The sequence below is a fragment of the Hyaena hyaena genome, unplaced genomic scaffold (genome assembly GCF_003009895.1).
Source record: "Hyaena hyaena isolate Hyena2069 unplaced genomic scaffold, ASM300989v1 scaffold_914, whole genome shotgun sequence".
Taxonomy (NCBI): domain Eukaryota; kingdom Metazoa; phylum Chordata; class Mammalia; order Carnivora; family Hyaenidae; genus Hyaena; species Hyaena hyaena.
Window position 1 is genome coordinate 404,206 of NW_024081545.1, and position 18,733 is coordinate 422,938.

An 18,733-nucleotide genomic window follows, 5' to 3' on the forward strand; every position below is an offset into this window, starting at 1 on the left:
CTTGTTAGCTCCAATCACTACACTTTCTAAAAGTAACACATACATGTTCTAATTAACATACATGCCAGTCATACCTACCTCATCTTGAAAACTCCTTTTTTCGAAACTTCCTTTCCCAATGTTTAATCTCCTACCTGTGCTTATTTCAAATGTATTTTCTAGTATTACCTATGGTCTAGTAATTTCTCAAAGTTTAGGATTCAGATAAAATTGGTTCCAGCATTGATGGCAGTTTCTGTAGAATGTGTGTGCAGTTCTGATGTAAGTCCATGATGAACTATAAAATAATTTTTTTAATGTTAAAGTTTGTTGGAGTGAATACTAATTATAGAACTTCTAATAGAACATTTAAGTCTGTGGTAGGAAAGATTAAAGGTCTTTGATTTTTTTTCTTAGCTGCCACCCCGCCCCTCCAATCTCAGTGCCACCTTACTGTGTTTATGATATTGGAACATTGTATTGGAAGCATAAGATTTCCATTTCCCACATTGCTTTGAGTACCAGTGCTGTTTCTCCCTTGTTGCCTTAATTCTAATCATAGACATGAGAGATGACTCCATGATGAGTTCGGAGGTAAAATAGAAGTCTTTCCTTTCAAATATTAAGAATTCTTTAACTTTTTAAGTAACGTCTTCTTTATTTACAGGTACAACAGAATATCTCGGGAATGGACTCAGAAGTATGCCATGTGATGCTACCTTAAAGTCAGAATAACCTGCATTATAGCTGGAATAAACTTTAAATTACTGTTCCTTTTTTGATTTTCTTATCCGGCTGCTCCCCTTTCAGACCTCATCTTTTTTAATTTTATTTTTTGTTTACCTCCCTCCATTCATTCACATGCTCATCTGAGAAGACTTAAGTTCTTCCAGCTTTGGACAATAACTGCTTTTAGAAACTGTAAAGTAGTTACAAGAGAACAGTTGCCCAAGATTCAGAATTTTTTTAAAAATGGAGCATGTGTATTATGTGGCCAATGTCTTCACTCTAACTTGGTTATGAGACTAAAACCATTCCTCACTGCTCTAACATGCTGAAGAAATCACCTGAGGGGGAGGGAGATGGATGCTCGGTTGTCACATCAAAGGAAGCAGCATTATTCTAGCATCCAGTCTTTTTTAAGCCTTCCACTGTTAGAGATTTGAGGTTACATGATATACTTTATGCTCATAACTGATGTGGCTGGAGAATTGGTATTGAATTTATAGCATCAGCAGAACAGAAAATGTGATGTATTTTATGCATGTCAATAAAGGAATGACCTGTTCTTGTTCTACAGAGAATGGAAATTGGAAGTCAAACACCCTTTGTATTCCAAAATAGGGTCTCAAACATTTTGTAATTCTCATTTAAATTGTTAGGAGGCTTGGAGCTATTAGTTAATCTATCTTCCAATACACTGTTTAATATAGCACTGAATAAATGATGCAAGTTGTCAATGGATGAGTGATCAACTAATAGCTCTGCTAGTAATTGATTTATTTTTCTTCAATAAAGTTGCATAAACCAATGAGTTAGCTGCCTGAATTAATCAGTATGGGAAACAATCTTTTGTAAATGCAAAGCTGTTTTTGTATATACTGTTGGGATTTGCTTCATTGTTTGACATCAAATAATGATGTAAAGTTCAAAAGAGTGAATATTTTGCCATGTTCAGTTAAAAGTGCACAGTCTGTTACAGGTTGACACATTGATTGACCTGATTTATGCAGAATTAATAAGCTATTCGGATAGTGTAGCTTTAGTATGCTGCACATGATACTGGCAGCCCTGGAGTTCATAGATGGACTGGGGACCCAGCAGTTTTGAAACGTGTATATGGAGTTTAAGAAGTTTATTTTCCAGGTGCAACCCCCATCTAACTAAATTTTTTCTTCACCTTGTACACTTGACAGCTGAAAAAAACCATAACATGGGAGTAATAATGGGTCAAAATTTACAAAATAAAGTACTGTTTTGGTGTGGGAGTTGTCATGAGGCTGTGTTGAAGTGACTTAACTATGTGGGATATTGAATATCCATTGAAATGGATTTGTTCAGCCATTTACATTAATGAGCATTTAAATGCAACAGATATCATTTCAGGTGACTTAACATGAATGAATAAAAGTCAATGCTATTGGATTATTTTTTGTTTGACAAGTGCTATCTGTGCCACTAATTTAACTTCTGTAGTAACAAGGGCATTATCATTCTTCACCCTTCCTAATCCTGACGCTATAGTTTTACTTTTTTCCTAGTAAATTTTGATTTGTCCATTGCTTTCTTAAAATATTGTATTTGGTTTTTAGCACATCTGTGACTTTCATCCACTTCCACATTTTTGCACTGCTTACACTTATGTGCAATCTTATTCCTTGTCTGCACACAGATGTGGAAAGCTAGATATAAAATAAATGTTAAAGCTTGATTTTTATAACCATTTTAATATGTAGTTTGGACATGGTTTATTGACTTAAAATTTTTCTCTAAATTGCAAGTGAAGTGCATGCCTTCCAAAGATGTTCTGGCTTTGCTAATTCTGTAATTTAAACATTTCATTGAGAAATACCAACCCAGCTATACAATTTTCCAATGAGTGATTTTTTTTTTTTCATTTCATCTTTTACTTAAAAAAAATTACTCCTTAAAGGTAGATGTCATACTGTTAATGCTATTTTGGATTCAAATTACAAGTGAAAAAGTAGTAACATACCCACTCCATAAGGTAAGAAATACTGTTCTTTTGCTCTTTTTTCAGAAAATTACTTCTGATTCTCCTATACTCAAAATAGCTTTAGTAGGCGTATTATTTCTTGAAAGCCAGCCATGAATAAGCACTTTGTCAGAGCTTCTGAATTCCTAATTGACTTTCATGTTGACCTTCTTTTTAGCCATAGACCACCTTTAAGTATTTATAGAGATGACATAAACCGTTGTCATAATTACTAGATGTGTCCAGTTCTCTGTATCTTTGATGCTTTCTACAACATTTCTATGTCAGTTCTAAGGGAATAAGCCATAAAGGCTTCTCCAGGTTTAATAGAACCGTAAAGTACCTGGAAAACCAACATTTTTGAATGTATTGACACGACTTGAGATCATCTCCAATGAAACCTTCAAAAGAATCCAAGAATTGCCCTTTTCCCCTACATACTAGTGCCATGTGGAGGACTGGATGCATATTAGAAGATTAAAAATTGATTTTGGTTCTATATTTCCTGTATCGTTTAATACATAGTCATTTTTAATGCTGAGTTTCTCAATCTATGAGAATTAACAGTCCAGTTGACCTGTTAATGGTAGATTAATTTTAAGGGACTCCTTTTTCCTGGGCAAGTTTGCAATGTGATACCAGATTTAAAAAAAATTTGTTGCTTTCTTGTGTGGGTGTACTCACAATTTTTTAAAGTATGAACCACAGTTCACAGTGGTCTCAGGGGTAGTGAAACACTCACTTTTTTTTAATGGCTTAGTTGAAATATGCTTCAGTTACTGAACATGCTGTGTTAGTGATTTTGGAGGTGACTCAAATTAGCCGTGTTTTGTGTTGGCATAACAAAACTGTTAAATGATTGTTGATTACACTTTTTAAAGTGAATTTGTCTTTATTTTATGAGGAAACCAGTACAAGTCACTAAATATTGTCTTAATAGTGACATCTGCATAACACTTGTAATAGCTAAGGTTAATTGAGCTTAAAGGAATTGTTACCATTAAAGTCTGTGTTAAAAGACACTTTGGTCTCAGTAATTCGGGCTGACATGAAATCCACACTTTAACTTAATACTATGTGTGAGTTCTGTTTTGAACTTCTTAAAATAGCAGTTTACAAAACTGATATATAAAGAATTAAGATATGATTCTCAAAGTGTGGTCCCAAGACTAGGAATCAGTATCATTTGGAAAGTTCATTAAAATGGAAGTTATCAGACCACACTCTAGGCCTCCTGATTGAGAAAATCCAGTGGTCTGTTTTAAAAAGCTAGCCAGGTGATTCAGAATTCTGTTCATAGATCTAACAGCCCACAGAAACCATCCTTGAGCCCTATAGCTAGTTATTTGACACCCTCCCTGTTTCATGGTGATAAGAAAACTGTTGTATCCCTAAGTATTACATTGGTATCTTAATATCTGACAAATTGTAGCACTTTGAGTTACAAATAATACTGTATGTTCTAATATTTACTTCAGGTATACTAAAATCCTACAATTTGACTAACCTAGTGGTATTCAGAAATTGTAACAAAAACCTAACTTTATATTCATGTATACATAATTCAGCAAATGGCTAACTATTAAAGAGTAACCAGGTACAAAAGTCTTCAAAGTGTTCGTTGGATCCAGGGTTTGAACATGTCATCATGTAACCTTAAACTAAGTTTTTTGTTTTGAGTGAAAAGGTAAGCTCATTTAGGACATTTGTAGTGTTCACTGGATTTAGCATATATCAAAACCTGCTCAAGTAGCTATTTAAAACTTTAACTGTCCCAGTGTAAAATTGTAAAGGTATTTGGAGACAGGATTTAAAAACCTGATTGCCTCTGTATCCTCAACCCCCAAAAAATAGTGTATTGGGGGAACTATGTAATTGGTAAAAACTAAGGTACTAAGAAAGGCTAGGAAGATTTTACTTTGTTTTGGTCCCCAGTAATTACCACAATTTTGTATCCTTTCTGCTGTCCTATAACTACTTGCTCCTTTCTTGCCTCATTTTGAGGAAGTTTTTATGGTTTTAAATTCTGGCAAACTGTTAGAGTAATTGCTCTTTTACATGATGTTTTATTTAAGGTCCCATTGTCCATTAACTTCCCAAATTGTACACTATTTCTGAATATTTTAAAGTGCCCTCTTAAAGTTTTCCTGTATTGAAAATGGTTCTATGAAATAACTAATTTTCATTTTGCTTACTGTTGTCTGAGCCTCTTAAATGTCAATTCCTTGTTGGTGTATCACATTTGAATAGTGTCAAGTAAGACCCAAACAATGGAGTAGTTTCATGCCCTACTCAGGAACATCGTTAACCATTGTCGGTTAGCCATCTCTTAAACTTGTCTAAAATCTTGATTTCTACACAGATGCACACACCCCCTACCTCTTTTTGGCCTCCGTAAACGTAAAACATTCCTTTGAGTAGCTAGCCCTAGCCCAAAGTTTGGCCATCAACCTTTTTTCTCCTATAGCAGTCCTGTCAATTATTTTAATTTTTATTCAGAATCTACCTATTCATATTCACTACTGTCACCATGGTATAAAGCTCCACCTGTTGGATTATTGTAATAGCCTACTCAGTGGTCCGTCCTGCTTTTTACTTTGCGGCAATCTGCCCCACACACAACACCCAGCATATTCCTTTTGAACCGTGTCAGATCATGTCATCACTGCTCCACACCTCCTAAAGGTTTCCTGTCTCATTCAGAGTAAAAGCTGAAATGCTTAAGGATGTAATGACTTAATACACTCTGCTCCACCACTCCCCAACTCAAACTCACAGGCTTCAGGTGAGATTTGAGGACTTTCTTGCACCGTAGGATGTTTTCCTTTGTTCTTCCCTTTGACTAGAATTCTCTCAAGTCCTATAACACACCTTTTCCTAATTAAAGGTTCAAATGTCAAACTTGAGTGATTTTCCTCAACTATTCTACATAATACACCAGCATAGCCCTGCGTTGCAGTGTTCCATGGCATAATCAGTATTATCTACCTTGCCTGTAATACTTCTTGTTTCTTCAACCCCATCCTAGAATAGGGATTTTTGTCTGTTCTGCTATATTCCTTAATGAGTAGGTGACTGCCTGGCACGTTGTTAGGTGGCCAACTATTTAATAGGTAAGTGTAAGTTAAATGGTAGGCTGCCAAAAATATTCCTTGCTATATTTTTAACTCTAAAAATACAAAAAACAAAAACTACAATATACTATAGAAAAATATAGTAGTCCTCCCTTACACACAGTCTTAGGTTACTCATGGTCAACTGTGGTCCAGAAGCAGATTATCCTCTTGATACATTGCCAGGAGGTAAATAGCCTAACTATGTCACATTTACCTCACTTCATCGGATCATGGAGACATTTTATCCTCTCCCATCACAAGAAGGGTGAGCAGAGTACAAGAAGTATTTTGAGAAAAAGCGGACACATTCACATAACTTTTATTAGACTGTTATAACAGTATTGTTGCAGTTAATCTCTTAGTGTACCTAAATTGTAAGTTAAACTTTATCATATGTATGTATAGAAAAGTACATAGTATGCAGAGGGTTCAATACTATCAGTTTGAGGCACCCACTGGAGGTCTTGGAGGATATCCTCCACAGATCAGGACTAATGTAATGAACCTTCTTCATCATTCTACGGTAAGTAATATACCACCAGTCAGTAGATGGATATTTCAGTTTCTATTAGTATGGATGATTAACCTGACTGACTCATCTGAAAAAGCAACCAAACATCCTGGGGAAAACAACTTTTTTTTTTTTTTTAAATGTGTGAATCAGTCAAGAAAGGAGTACCCACAAGCCAAAATATGCTGACGCCAGGAACTCCGCAGAATTTACATAAACAGAAACCATCTTTCATCTCAAAAACACTTGAAAAACCAAGTGAACTCAAGTTCCCAGTAAACCAAGTGACCCTGGCAAAGAGTGGTGTCAAAAGAAACCCATCCCTAAAACACACAGGAGTCTGCAGATCTTGAACGTTGGTGCTCTGTAGCAAGAGAATATTCTCTCAGAATCTGTTGTCCTAGTTTGGCCATTGTGAAGATTTGCAGCCCTAAATCTTACTACACAAGTGGTCCCAGAGGACTTAGTTTTTTAAAGTTGTTCCAAATCAGAGCAACCAAGTACTGGCAGAAACAAATATTCTCAAAGAACTCAATAATAGCTCACGGTTAAGTTTCAGAAAAAACAAACTACAAACGAACATAGCTCCATGAATGGGAGCCATGTGACCTGAAAATTTTTCAGACATTAAAAATATCAGGTCATCAAAAATTGGAAAGAAGTAGTAAATATTCACAAGATGACACGATCTAGAAAATCCTAAAGAGTAACAATTTAGAAAGTTATTAGAGCTAAAAGTGGAATTCAGCTTAATCGAGATAAAAAAAATCAATTGTAGTTCTTTAGCACTGAACAATCTGAAAATTAAGAAAGCAATTCTATTTACAGTAACATCTAAAAGAATAAAATACTTAGGAATAAATTTTAACCAAGCAAGTACAAAACTTGCACACTAAAAACTACAAAACATTTCTGAAAGTCCTAAATAAATGAAAAGACACCTTGTGCTCATGGATTAGAAGATGTATTGTGAAGATGGCAATGATCCTCAAAGCAATCTACATATTCAGTATAATCCTGTCAAGATCTTAATGACCGTTTTCGCAGAAGTGGAAGATTTAGAAATTCAGAGAGAATTGCAAAGGAGCACAAAAACCAAACAATCTTGAAAAAGAACAAAGTTTGATGACTCCTACTTTTTCAAAATTCATTGCAAAGTTACAGTAATTAAAAGAATGGTACTAGCATACAGATAAACAGATCAATGGGATAGAAATGAGAGTACAAAAAATAAAGACACACATCTGTGGTCAATTTATTCTCAAGAAGGGTGCTAAAACCTCTCAGTGGGGAAAGAATAGTCTCTTAACAGTTCTAAGGCAAGTGGATATTCACATGCAAAAGAATGAATTTGGATCCCACCTCACAACACATAAAAAACTCAATATGGATCAAGTCCTAAATGTAAGATCTACAACTATAAAACTCTTAGAAGAAAGGAGTAAATTTTCATGATTTGGGATTTGGAAACAAATTCTTAGATATGAGAGCAAAAGCAATGAAAAAAAATAGATTAAGTTGGACTTACAAAAATTATAAACTTCTGTATGTCCAAGATACTAAGTGAAAAGACAATGTATGGAATGTGAGAAAATATTTGCAAATCATATATCTGATAAGGGTATAGTTTACAGAATATATAAAGAATTCTTAAAACTCAACAAAAAGACAAGTAACCCAATTTAAAAATGGGCAAAGGATTTGAATATTTATCCAAAAAAGATATACAAATGGCCAATAAACATGAAAAAGATTCTCAACACCATTGGTTATTAGAGAAATGCAGATCAAAACCACAATAAGCTACCACTTTACATCTCCTAGAATGACTATAATATTTTTAATGTTTATTTTTGAGAGAGAGAGCATGTGAGAGTCAAGGAAGTGGATAGCAGATAAAGAGGGGTACAGAGAATTTGAAGCAGGCTCTACACTAACAGCAGTGAGCCTGACATGGGGCTTGAATTCACAAACCGCAAGAGGTTTGTGATAACCTGAGGCAAAGTTGGACGCCCAATCGACTGAGTCACCTAGGTGCCTGGAATAGCTATAATTTTTAAATGGAAAATAAATGTTTGGAGGATTTAGGGAAGTTGGAACCATTTTATATTGCTGGTGGGAATGTAAGATGATGCAGCTACTATGGAAAGCAGGTTGGCATTTCCTTAAAAATTAAATACAAAATTACCACATGACTTAGCAATTGCAGTCCTAGATATATACTCCAACCAGTTGAAAACAGAAATTCAAACAAATGTTTGTATGTTCATAGTAGCATTATTCACAATAGCCAAAGGTGGAAACAATGGATGAATGAACAATTTGTGATGTATTCATATGATGGCATATTATTTTGCCATAAAAAGGAATGTAGTACTGATGCTTACTACAATGGGGATGAACCTTGAAAACATACTAAGTGAAGGAAGCCAGAGATGAAAAGTTACATATTGACTTCCAGGGAAGATGGCAGAGTAGGAGGACCTTAAGCTCATTTCATTCAATGGATACAACTACATAACAGCCATATCAGTGTAAACAACCCAGAAAATTGCTCAAAGACTAGCAGAACAGACTCTCCACAGCTAAATGTAGAAAGCAGGACACATCAAAGAGGGTAGGAAAGGCAGAGACATGACTGAAAGCTAAGGATTCACAGGAGTATCTGCAGGATGGAAGGATGCCCCAGGCACAAAGAGGGGAGAAGAGCAGACCCCAGCCCAGGCATGGGAGACTCACACTAGGAAGGTGAATGTCCATAACATTTGGCCTTGAAAACTAGAGGGACAAATTGCACAAGTTCTTACAATCAGCAAGGCCTAAAACTTGGAACGTAAAAATCAGGAGAGAGCTGGGAGGGCAAGAGGAAACTGAGTCCCAAGCCTTGAAGAGAGAGCAGAAAAACAGTCTCACAGAGATACATCCTAAAAGCAGCAGTTTGAAAAATGCTCGGTACACAGGAGGGAGATTTGTTTAGAAATCTCAGAGCTTGTGCTGGAGGAGCAAGGATCCTTGGGATACTTCTCCAGGAGCAAAGAAGCCGGAGGGCACCATTTCTCTCCCACATCCACCACCACAAACACACAGGCCACCTGCAGGAACCAGTGTGTTATCAACACTCACTACCTACCTTGCCTCCACTCCAGGTCCCTGTCCACAGCTGCCTCTCTGGCAAATGCCTGATCTGACTCAAGCCCAAGGCAGCCCCAGACTGTCCCACTAACACTGCAAGGACCAAATCCTGCCCATAACAGGTGAAGAGAGCCATTGCAAATGACTGGACTAAAGGCAAACACAGCTCAGCCACAACAGCAGGGTGCATGCAATACATATAGGGGACACCCCTGAAGTGCCAGGTTCTGATAAACAGAGGACACTGTGCTGCAGGGCACCACAGAACCTCTTCATAAAGGCACTACTTTCAAGAGCAGCAGACATAGCTGACTTTCCTAATACATAGAAACAGACATAGAGAGACAAAATGAGGAGACAGAGGAATATGTCCCAAATGAAAGAACAGGACAAAATCACACAGCAAGAGACCTAAATGAAGTGGCAATAAATAATAGGCCTAATGGAGAATGTAACATAATGATCATAAAGTACTTACTGGACTTGAAGAAAGAGTGGAGGACTTCAGGGAGACCCTTAACAAAGAGACAGAAAACAAAAAACCCCATCAGAGATGAAGAAGTCAATAAATGAAATTAAAAATACACTTGAGGAAATAAATAGTAAACTAGAGGAAGCAGAAGAATAGGCTAGTGACTTGGAGGAAAGAATGGAAAGCAATCAAGATGAACATGAGAGAGACGAAAAAAGAAAAAAAGAGTTAGGGAACTTAGCAATACCAATACCATCAAGCCTAATAACATTCAATTATAGGGCTCCCAGAAAGAGGGGGGAAGAAAATTTACTTGAAGAAATAATAGTTGAAAACTATCTGAATCTGAGGATGGGAACAGGAATCCAGATCCAGGAGGCACAGAGAGCCCCCAACAAAATCAACCCAAGGAGGTCCACACCAAGACACATAGTAAATAAATGGCAAAAAGTAATAATGATAAAGAGAGAATTTTAAAATAAGCAAGAGAAAAGAAAATAGTTACATATAAGGGAAACCCTATAAGAGTATCAGTTGGTTTTTCAGCAGAATTGTGCAGGCCAGAAGAGAGTGGCATAATATTTTCAAACTGCTGAAAAAGAAAAACCTGCAGCCAAGAATACTCTATTCAGCAAGGCTATCATTCAGAATAGAAGGAGAGATCAAGAGTTTCCCAGACAGGGGCGCCTGGGTGGCTTAGTCGGTTAAGCGTCCAACTTTCGCTTAGGTCATGATCTCGCGGTTCGTGGGTTCGAGCCCCGCGTGGGGCTCTGTGCTGACTGCCAGCTCAGAGCCTGGAGCCTGTTTCAGTCTGTGACTCCCTCTCTCTCTCTGACCCTCCCCTGCTCATGCTGTCTCTCTCTCNAAAAAAAAAAAAAAAAAAAAAGAGTTTCCCAGACAAACAAAAGTTAAAAGAATTCATGACTATTAAACTAGCCCTACAAGAAATGTTACAGGGGACTCTTTGAGTGGAAAGGAAAAACCATAAGTAGGAGTAAGAAAAATAGGAGAGAGGGGCACCTGGGTGGCTCAGTCGGTTAAGCATCCAACTTTGGCTCAGGTCATGATTTCATGATTTGTGGGTTTGAGCCGCATGTCAGGCTCTGTGCTGACAGTCAGCTCAGAGACTGGAGTCTGTTTTGGATTGCGTGTCTCCCTCTCTCTGACCCTCCCCTGCTCATGCTGTCTCTCTCTCTCTCAGAAATAAATAAAACATTTGAAAAAAAATTAGGAAAGAGTCAGTTAAGTGTCCAACTCTTGACTTCAGCTCAGGTCATGATCTCAAGGTTCATCAGATGGAGCGCTGTGTCAGGTTCCATGCTGACAGTGTGGAACCTGCTTGGAATTCTCTCTCTTCTCCTCCCTGGCTTGTTCTCTCTCTCTCTCTCTCAAAATAAATAAAGTTTAAAAAGGAAACACAAAAAGATCAGTGAAGGGACTCACAAAATAAAAAGACAAAGTATGACAAAACCATATATTTAAGATGGGGGATGGGGAGAGGAGGAAAGAAAGAGTTCAAACTTAAACAACCATCAACTTAAAATAGAGTGCTATATGCATATGATGTCACATACAAACCTAATGGTAAATACAAATAAAAAGCCAGTAATAGATATACGAAAAAATAAAAAGAAAGTAATCTAAGTCATCACTAATGAAAGCCAGCAAACCGTAAGAAAAGAGAGCAAGAGAAGAAAGGAACAGAGAAGAACTATAAAAGCAACTATAAAACAAATAATAAAATACCAATAAGTATATACCTATCAATAATTACTTTGGATGTAAATGGACTAAACACTCCAATAGAAAGACATAGGGTGATAGAATGGATAAAATGCAAAACCCATCTATATGCTGCATACAAGAGACTAATTTCATACCCAAGACACATCCAGAGTGAAAGTAAAGGGATGGAAAAGCATTTATCCCACAAATGGCAGTGAAAGAAAGCTGGGGTAGCAATACTTATACTGGACAAAATAGACTTTAGAACTAAGACTGTAATAAGAGTCAAAAAAGGACACTATATAATCATAAAGGGAACAGTCCAACAAGAAGATATAATAATTGTAAATATGTACAGCACCCAAATACTTAAAGCAGCTATTAAAAAACATAAAGAAAGTGATCACTAATAATACAATGATAGTAGGGGATTTCAACACCCCCTTACATCAATGGATAGATCATCTAAACAAAAACATTGTCTTTGAATGATACCCTGGACCAGATAAATCTAACAGATACATTCAGAACATTCCATCCTAAAACAGCAGAATATACATTCTTTTCAAGTGCACATGGAACATTCCCCAGGATAGATCACATATTATACCACAAAACAAGTCTCAACAAATTCAAAAAGATCAAAGTCATACCATGCATCTTTCCCAACCACAACTCTACAAAACTAGAAATCAATCACAAGGGAAAAAACCTGGGAAAAAACAAATATATAGAGGTTAAATAACACGTTACTAAACAATAAATGGGTCAACTAAGAAATCAAACAGGAAATCAGAAAATACCCAGAGCCAAATAAAAATAATACAACAGTCCAAAATATTTGGGATGCAGCAAAAGCTGTTTTAAGAGGAAAGTTAACAGCAATACAAACCTACCTACCTCAAAGCAAGAAAAATCTCAAAAAACAACGTAACCTTATGCCTAAAGTAGCTAGAAAAAGAAGAAAAACAAAACCAGTGGAAGGAAGGAAATAATAAATATCAGAACAGAAATAAACAAAATAGAACTAAAGAAAAAAACCAATAGAACAGATCGATAAAACTGGGAGATGGTTCATTGAAAAGAACAATGAAATTGATAAACCTTTAGCAACACAAAAAAAAGAGAGAGATAAAAGAAAACTCAAAAGAACAAAATCAGAAACTGAAGAGAAATAACATCACAGAAATATAAAGTATTGGGGGTGATGGGCATGGAGCAGGGCACTTGTGATGAGCACTGGGTGTTATATGGAAACCAACTTGACAATAAACTATGAAGGGAAAAAAAAGAAATATAAAGTATTATAAGAGAATATTATGAAAAAGTATATGCCAACAAAGTGGACAACCTAGAAAAAAATGTATAGATTTCTAGAAACATGTAACCTACCAAAACTGAAGCAGGAAGAAATAGAAAATTTGAATTAATTACCAGCGATGAAATTGAATCAGTAATCAAAAAAATCCCAACAAACAAAAGTCCAGGACCAGATAGCTTCACAGGGAAATTCTACCAAACATTTTAAAAAGAGTTAATACCTATTTTTCTAAAAAGTAGAACAGTAAAAAGAAAAGCAGCCAAATTCATTCCATGAGGCCAGCATTACCTCGATACCAAAACCAGATAAAGACACTACAGAAAAAGAGAATAATAGGCCAAAATCTCTGATGAACATAAATGCAAAAATCCCCAACAAAATATTAGCCAACCAAATCCAAAAATATATATTTTGAAAAACCATTTACCTGCTCATAGATTGGAAGAACAAATGTTGTTAAAATATTGATACTATAAAAACTAATCTATATATTAATGTAATCCCTATCAAAATAACAGCAGCATTCTTCACAGAGCTAGAACAAACAATCCTAAAATTTGTATGGAACCAGAAAAGACCCCAAAGAGCCAAAGCAATACAGAAAAAGAAAACCAAAGATGGAGGCATCACAATTCTGGACTTGAGGTGTATTACAAAGCTGTAATCATCAAGAAAGTATGGTACTGGGACAAAAAGAGACACATAGATCAATGGAACAGAATAGAAAACTCAGAAATGGACCCACAAACATATGGCTAACTAATCTTCGACAAAACAGAAAATAATATCCAATGGAAAAAAGAGTCTCTTTAGCAAGTGGTGTTGGGAAAACGGGACAACATCATGCAGAAGAATGAACCTGGGCCACTTTCTTACACCATACACAAAAATAAACTCAAAATGGATGAAAGATCTAAATGTAAGACAGGAAATCATCAAAATCCTAGAGGAGAAAACAAGCAACAACCTCTTTGACCTCAGCCACAGCAACTTCTTATTAGACAGATCTCCAGAGGCAAGGGAAACAAAAGCAAAAATGAACTACTGGGACCTCATCAAGATAAAAGTCTTCTGCACGGTGGAGGAAACAATCAGCAAAACTAAAAGGCAACCGACAGAATGGGAGAATGTATTTGCAAATGACATATCTGATGAAGGGTTAGTATCTAAAATCTATAAAGAATTTATCAAAAGCAACACCCAAAAAACAAATAATCCAGTGAAGAGATAGGCAAAACACATGAATAGTCACTTTTCCAAAGAAGATATACAGAAAGGTGACAGACACATAAAAAGATACTCAACATCACTCATCATCAGGGAAATACACATCAAAACCACCATGAATACCACCTCACACCTGTCAGAATGGCTAACATTAACAACTCAGGCAACAACAGATGTTGGCAAGGATGCGAAAAGAGAGCAACTCTTTTGCATTCCTAGTGGAAATGCAAACTGGTACAGCCACTCTGGAAAACAGTATGGAGGTTCCTCAAAAAATTAAAAATAGAACTACCCTACAGCCCTGCAATGGCACTATTAGGTATTTATCCAAAGGATACAAAACTGCTGATTCAAAGGGACACGTGTACCCCAATGTTTACAGCAGCACTATAGACAATAGCCAAAATATGGAAAGAGTCTAAATGTCCATCAACCGATGAATGGATAAAGAAGATGTGGTATATATATTCAATTGAGTATTACTCGGCAACCAAAAAGAATGAAATCTTGCCATTTGCAACAACATGGATGGAACTAGAGGGTATTATGCTAAGCGAAATAAGTCAGTCAGAGAAAGACAAATATCATATGATTTCATTCCTATGAGGAATTTAAGATTCAAAACAGATGAACATAGGGAAGGGAAGGGAAAATAAGATAAAAATAGAGAGGGAGGCAAACCATAAAAGACTCTTAAATACAGAGAAGAAACTGAGGGTTGCTGGTGGGGTGCTGAGTGGGGGGAAGGGCTAAAGGGGTAAGGAACATTAAGGAAGACACTGGCTGGGATGAGCATTGGGTGTTATATGTAAATAATGAAACACTAAATCTATTCCTGAAAAGAAAATATTTTGATTAAAAAAAAAATCATTCAGGGGCGCCTGGGTGGCTCAGTCAGTTAAGTGTCCGACTTCGGGTCAGGTCATGATCCCACGGTTCATGGGTTCGAGCCCTGCATCAGGCTCTGTGCTGACAGCTCAGAACCTGGAGCCTGCTTCAGATTCTGTATCTCCCTCTCTCTCTGACCCTCCCCTGTTCACGCTGTCTGTCTGTCTGTCTGTCTGTTTCTCTCTCTCTCAGAAATAAAGTTATAAAAAATCATTCACTACAGTCAAGTGGGATTTACTCCTGGGATGCAATGGTGGTTCAATATTTGCAAGTCAATCTATGTGATACATCATATCAATAACAAAAAGGATAGGGGTGGGTACCTGTGTGTTTCACATAGGTTAAGGATAGGGGCACCTGGATCGCTCAAGTCAGTTAAGTATCCAACTCCTGATTTCAGCTCAGGTCATGATCTCACAGTTTATGCATTTGAGCCCTACATTAGGCTCCATGCTGACAGTGCAAAGCCTGCTTGGGATTCTCTTTCTCCTCTGTCTGCCCCTCCCACCCCCTAAAATAAATAAAGACACTTTAAAAAAAACAGAAAGGATAAAAACCATTTAATTATTTCAATACATGCAGAAACAGTATTTGACCAAGTACAACATACATTCATGATAAAAACCCTCAACAGAGAAGGTTTAGAGGAACCATACCCCAAAATAATAAAGGTCATATATGAAAAATCCACAACTGATATCATTGTCAATGGTGAAAAGCTTAGAGGTTTTCAACTAAGATCATGAACAGGACAAGGATATCCACTTTCACCACCTTTATTTTACTTGATACTAGAGGATCTAACCATAGCAATCAGACAAGAAAAAGGAATAAAAGGCAACCCAATTGGAAAGGAAGAACTAAAACTTTAACTATTTGTAAATGTCAAAATAATATATATAGAAAACCCTAAAGGCTCCATCAAAAAATCACTAAAACTGATAAATGATTTCAGTAAGGTTGCAGGGTACAAAATCAATATACAGAAATCCGTTGCATTTCTGTACACCAATAATGAAGTCGCAGAAAGAGAAATTAAGAAAGCAATCCCAATTACAATTGCACCAAAAATGATAAAGTACCTATGAATAAACTTAACCAAGGAAGTGAAACATGTTTACTCTGAAAACTATAAAACACTGATGAAAGAAATTGAAGATGACACTAATGGAAAAATATCCATGCTCATGGATTGAAAGAACAAATATTGTTAAAATATCCATACATCCAAAGCAATCTACAGATTTAATGCAATCCCTATCAAAATGCCAACAGCATTTTTCACAGAACTAGAATAAACAATCCTAAAATTTGTATGGAAACATAAAAGGCCCTGCATTGTCAAAGCAATCTTGAAAAAGATGAATAAAAGTGGAGGTATCACAATACATGATTTCAAATTATATTACAAAGCTGTAGTGATCAAAAAACACTATGGTACAGCACAAAAATAGACACATCACTCAATAGAACAGAAAAAAGAGCCTAGAAATAAACCCACAATTATATGGTAAATTAATCTTTGACAAAGGAGGCAAGAATATGCAATGGGAATAAGGCAGTCTCTTCAATAAATGGTATTGGGAAAACTGGACAGCTGCATGGAAAAAAATGACAATGGACCGCTTTCTTATACCATATATAAAAATAAACTCAAGGACCTAAATGTGAGACCTGAAACCATAAAAACCCTAGGAGAGGGCACAGGCAGTAACATTTTTTGACATGGGCCATAGCAACATTTTTTTAGCTATGTCTCCTGAGGCAAGGGAAACAAAAGCAAAAATAGACTATTGGAAATACATAAAAAAAAAAAACTTCTGCACAGTGAAGGAACAATCAAAAAAACTAAAAGACAACCTAATGGGAGAAGATATTTGCAAATGATATATCTGATAAAAGGTTAGCATCCAAAATTTACAAAGAACTTATACAACCCAACACCAAAAAACAAATTATCCAATTAAAACATGAGCATAAGACATAAATAGACATAAGGCAAGAACAGACATTTATCCAAAGAAGATATATAGATGTTCAAAAGACACATGAGAAGACCCTCAACATCACTAATCATCAGAAAAATGCAAAGCAACACTAAGATGAGATATCAGCTGTCAGAATGGCTAAAATCAAAAACAAATAAACAATAATTGTTGGCAAGGTTGTGGAGAAAAGGGAACCTATGCACTGTTAGTGGGAATGAAAAATGGTGCAAAACTGTGGAAGACAGTATGGAGGTTCTTCAAAAATTAAAAACATAATTACCATATGACTCAGTAATTCCACTACTGGGTATTTATCCAAAGAATATGGAAACACTAATTTGAAAAGATATATGCACCTCTGTTTATTGTGTCATTACTTACAACTGCCAAATTATGGAAGCAGCCTAAATGTCCACCAGTTGATGAATGGATAAAGAAGAAATGGTACATATATGTGTGTGTATCTATATATATGTATATATATAACATTACTCAGTCATAAAAAATAATGAAATCTTGCCATTTACAGCAACATGAATGGATCCAAAGAGTATAATGCTAAGTGAAATAAGTCAGTTAGAAATAAGTCAAATATCATATGATTTCACTCATATATGGAATTTAGGAAACAAAACAAAGGAAGAAACAAAACACAACAGCAAAAAGAGATAAACCAAAAAATAGACTCTTAACTATAGAGAGCAAACTGATGGCTACCAGAGGGGAAGTAGATGGGAGAATGAGTGAAATACGTAAAAGAGATTAAGAATAATTTATCACAATGAGCACGGAGTACAGCCTTGTTGGATCAATATATTATATACCTGAAACTAATTTAACACTACATTAACTGTACTAGAATTAAAAAATTTTTAAATAAGCATGTGGGAAAACAAACAAACAGAAAAACAACTTCTTATGTGATTCCACTTATATGAACATCCAGAACAGTTAAATCTCTAGAGACAGAAAGCAGACTGATGTGTGCCAGGGACATGGGGGTAGTGGTGGAGAATGGGGAGTAACTGCTTCATGGATGTGGGGTCTTTCCTGTGAGTGACAAAAATAAATTGGAACTAGATAGAGGTGATGTATACACAACACAATGTTAATGTAACAAATGCCACTAAATTATATATTTTGAAATGGTTTATTTTATGTTATGTGAATTTTACCTCAATTATATATGTATTAAAAATATTCTGAATTCTTTGCATATATTAATTCTTAATTCTCATAGAAAATATATACTTATTATTTATATACTTACATTATTATCAATAAATGTATATACTTATTTATAAGCTAATATATTTTACCCCGGCTATATTGATGAGGAAACTAAGTGACAAAAAGACTGAATGACCTACCCAAAGTTACTCAGCAGACAACAGAAGTTGGGATTTAAGTCCAGGTAATCAAATTCCAGAATCTTACCTCTTGACCATTATGGCAGAAAAAATAGAAGTTTGCATTATAAAAAGCAAGAGACTATAAAATGATAAGTGAGATTTGAAAAAAATAACAAAAAGCAGTACTTTCAGAAGAAAACAATAGAGTAATTGAAACTTAAACTCTAAGAATAGGTTTAATACCCAGTAGATACAGATGAAGAAAAAATTAGAGCAGATGAAAATATGAAGAAATTCTGAATGTAG

At 35.7% G+C, this 18,733-nt stretch overlaps 1 protein-coding gene across 3 annotated transcripts in view; it reads left to right on the top strand.

Annotated features, from left to right (window-relative positions):
* Positions 1-2,127, top strand: part of UBE2D3 (ubiquitin conjugating enzyme E2 D3) — a 28,776-nt gene extending 26,649 nt beyond the window's left edge. For 2 of the 3 annotated variants that reach the window (XM_039220816.1, XM_039220817.1), the window contains exon 8: positions 647-2,127. In XM_039220816.1, the coding sequence (XP_039076747.1) occupies positions 647-692 (46 nt within the window). In that variant the 3' untranslated portion in view covers positions 693-2,127. The remainder of the gene's footprint in view (positions 1-646) is intronic. The other variant, XM_039220815.1, reaches the window with a different exon arrangement.
* The last annotated feature ends 16,606 nt before the right edge of the window (positions 2,128-18,733 follow it).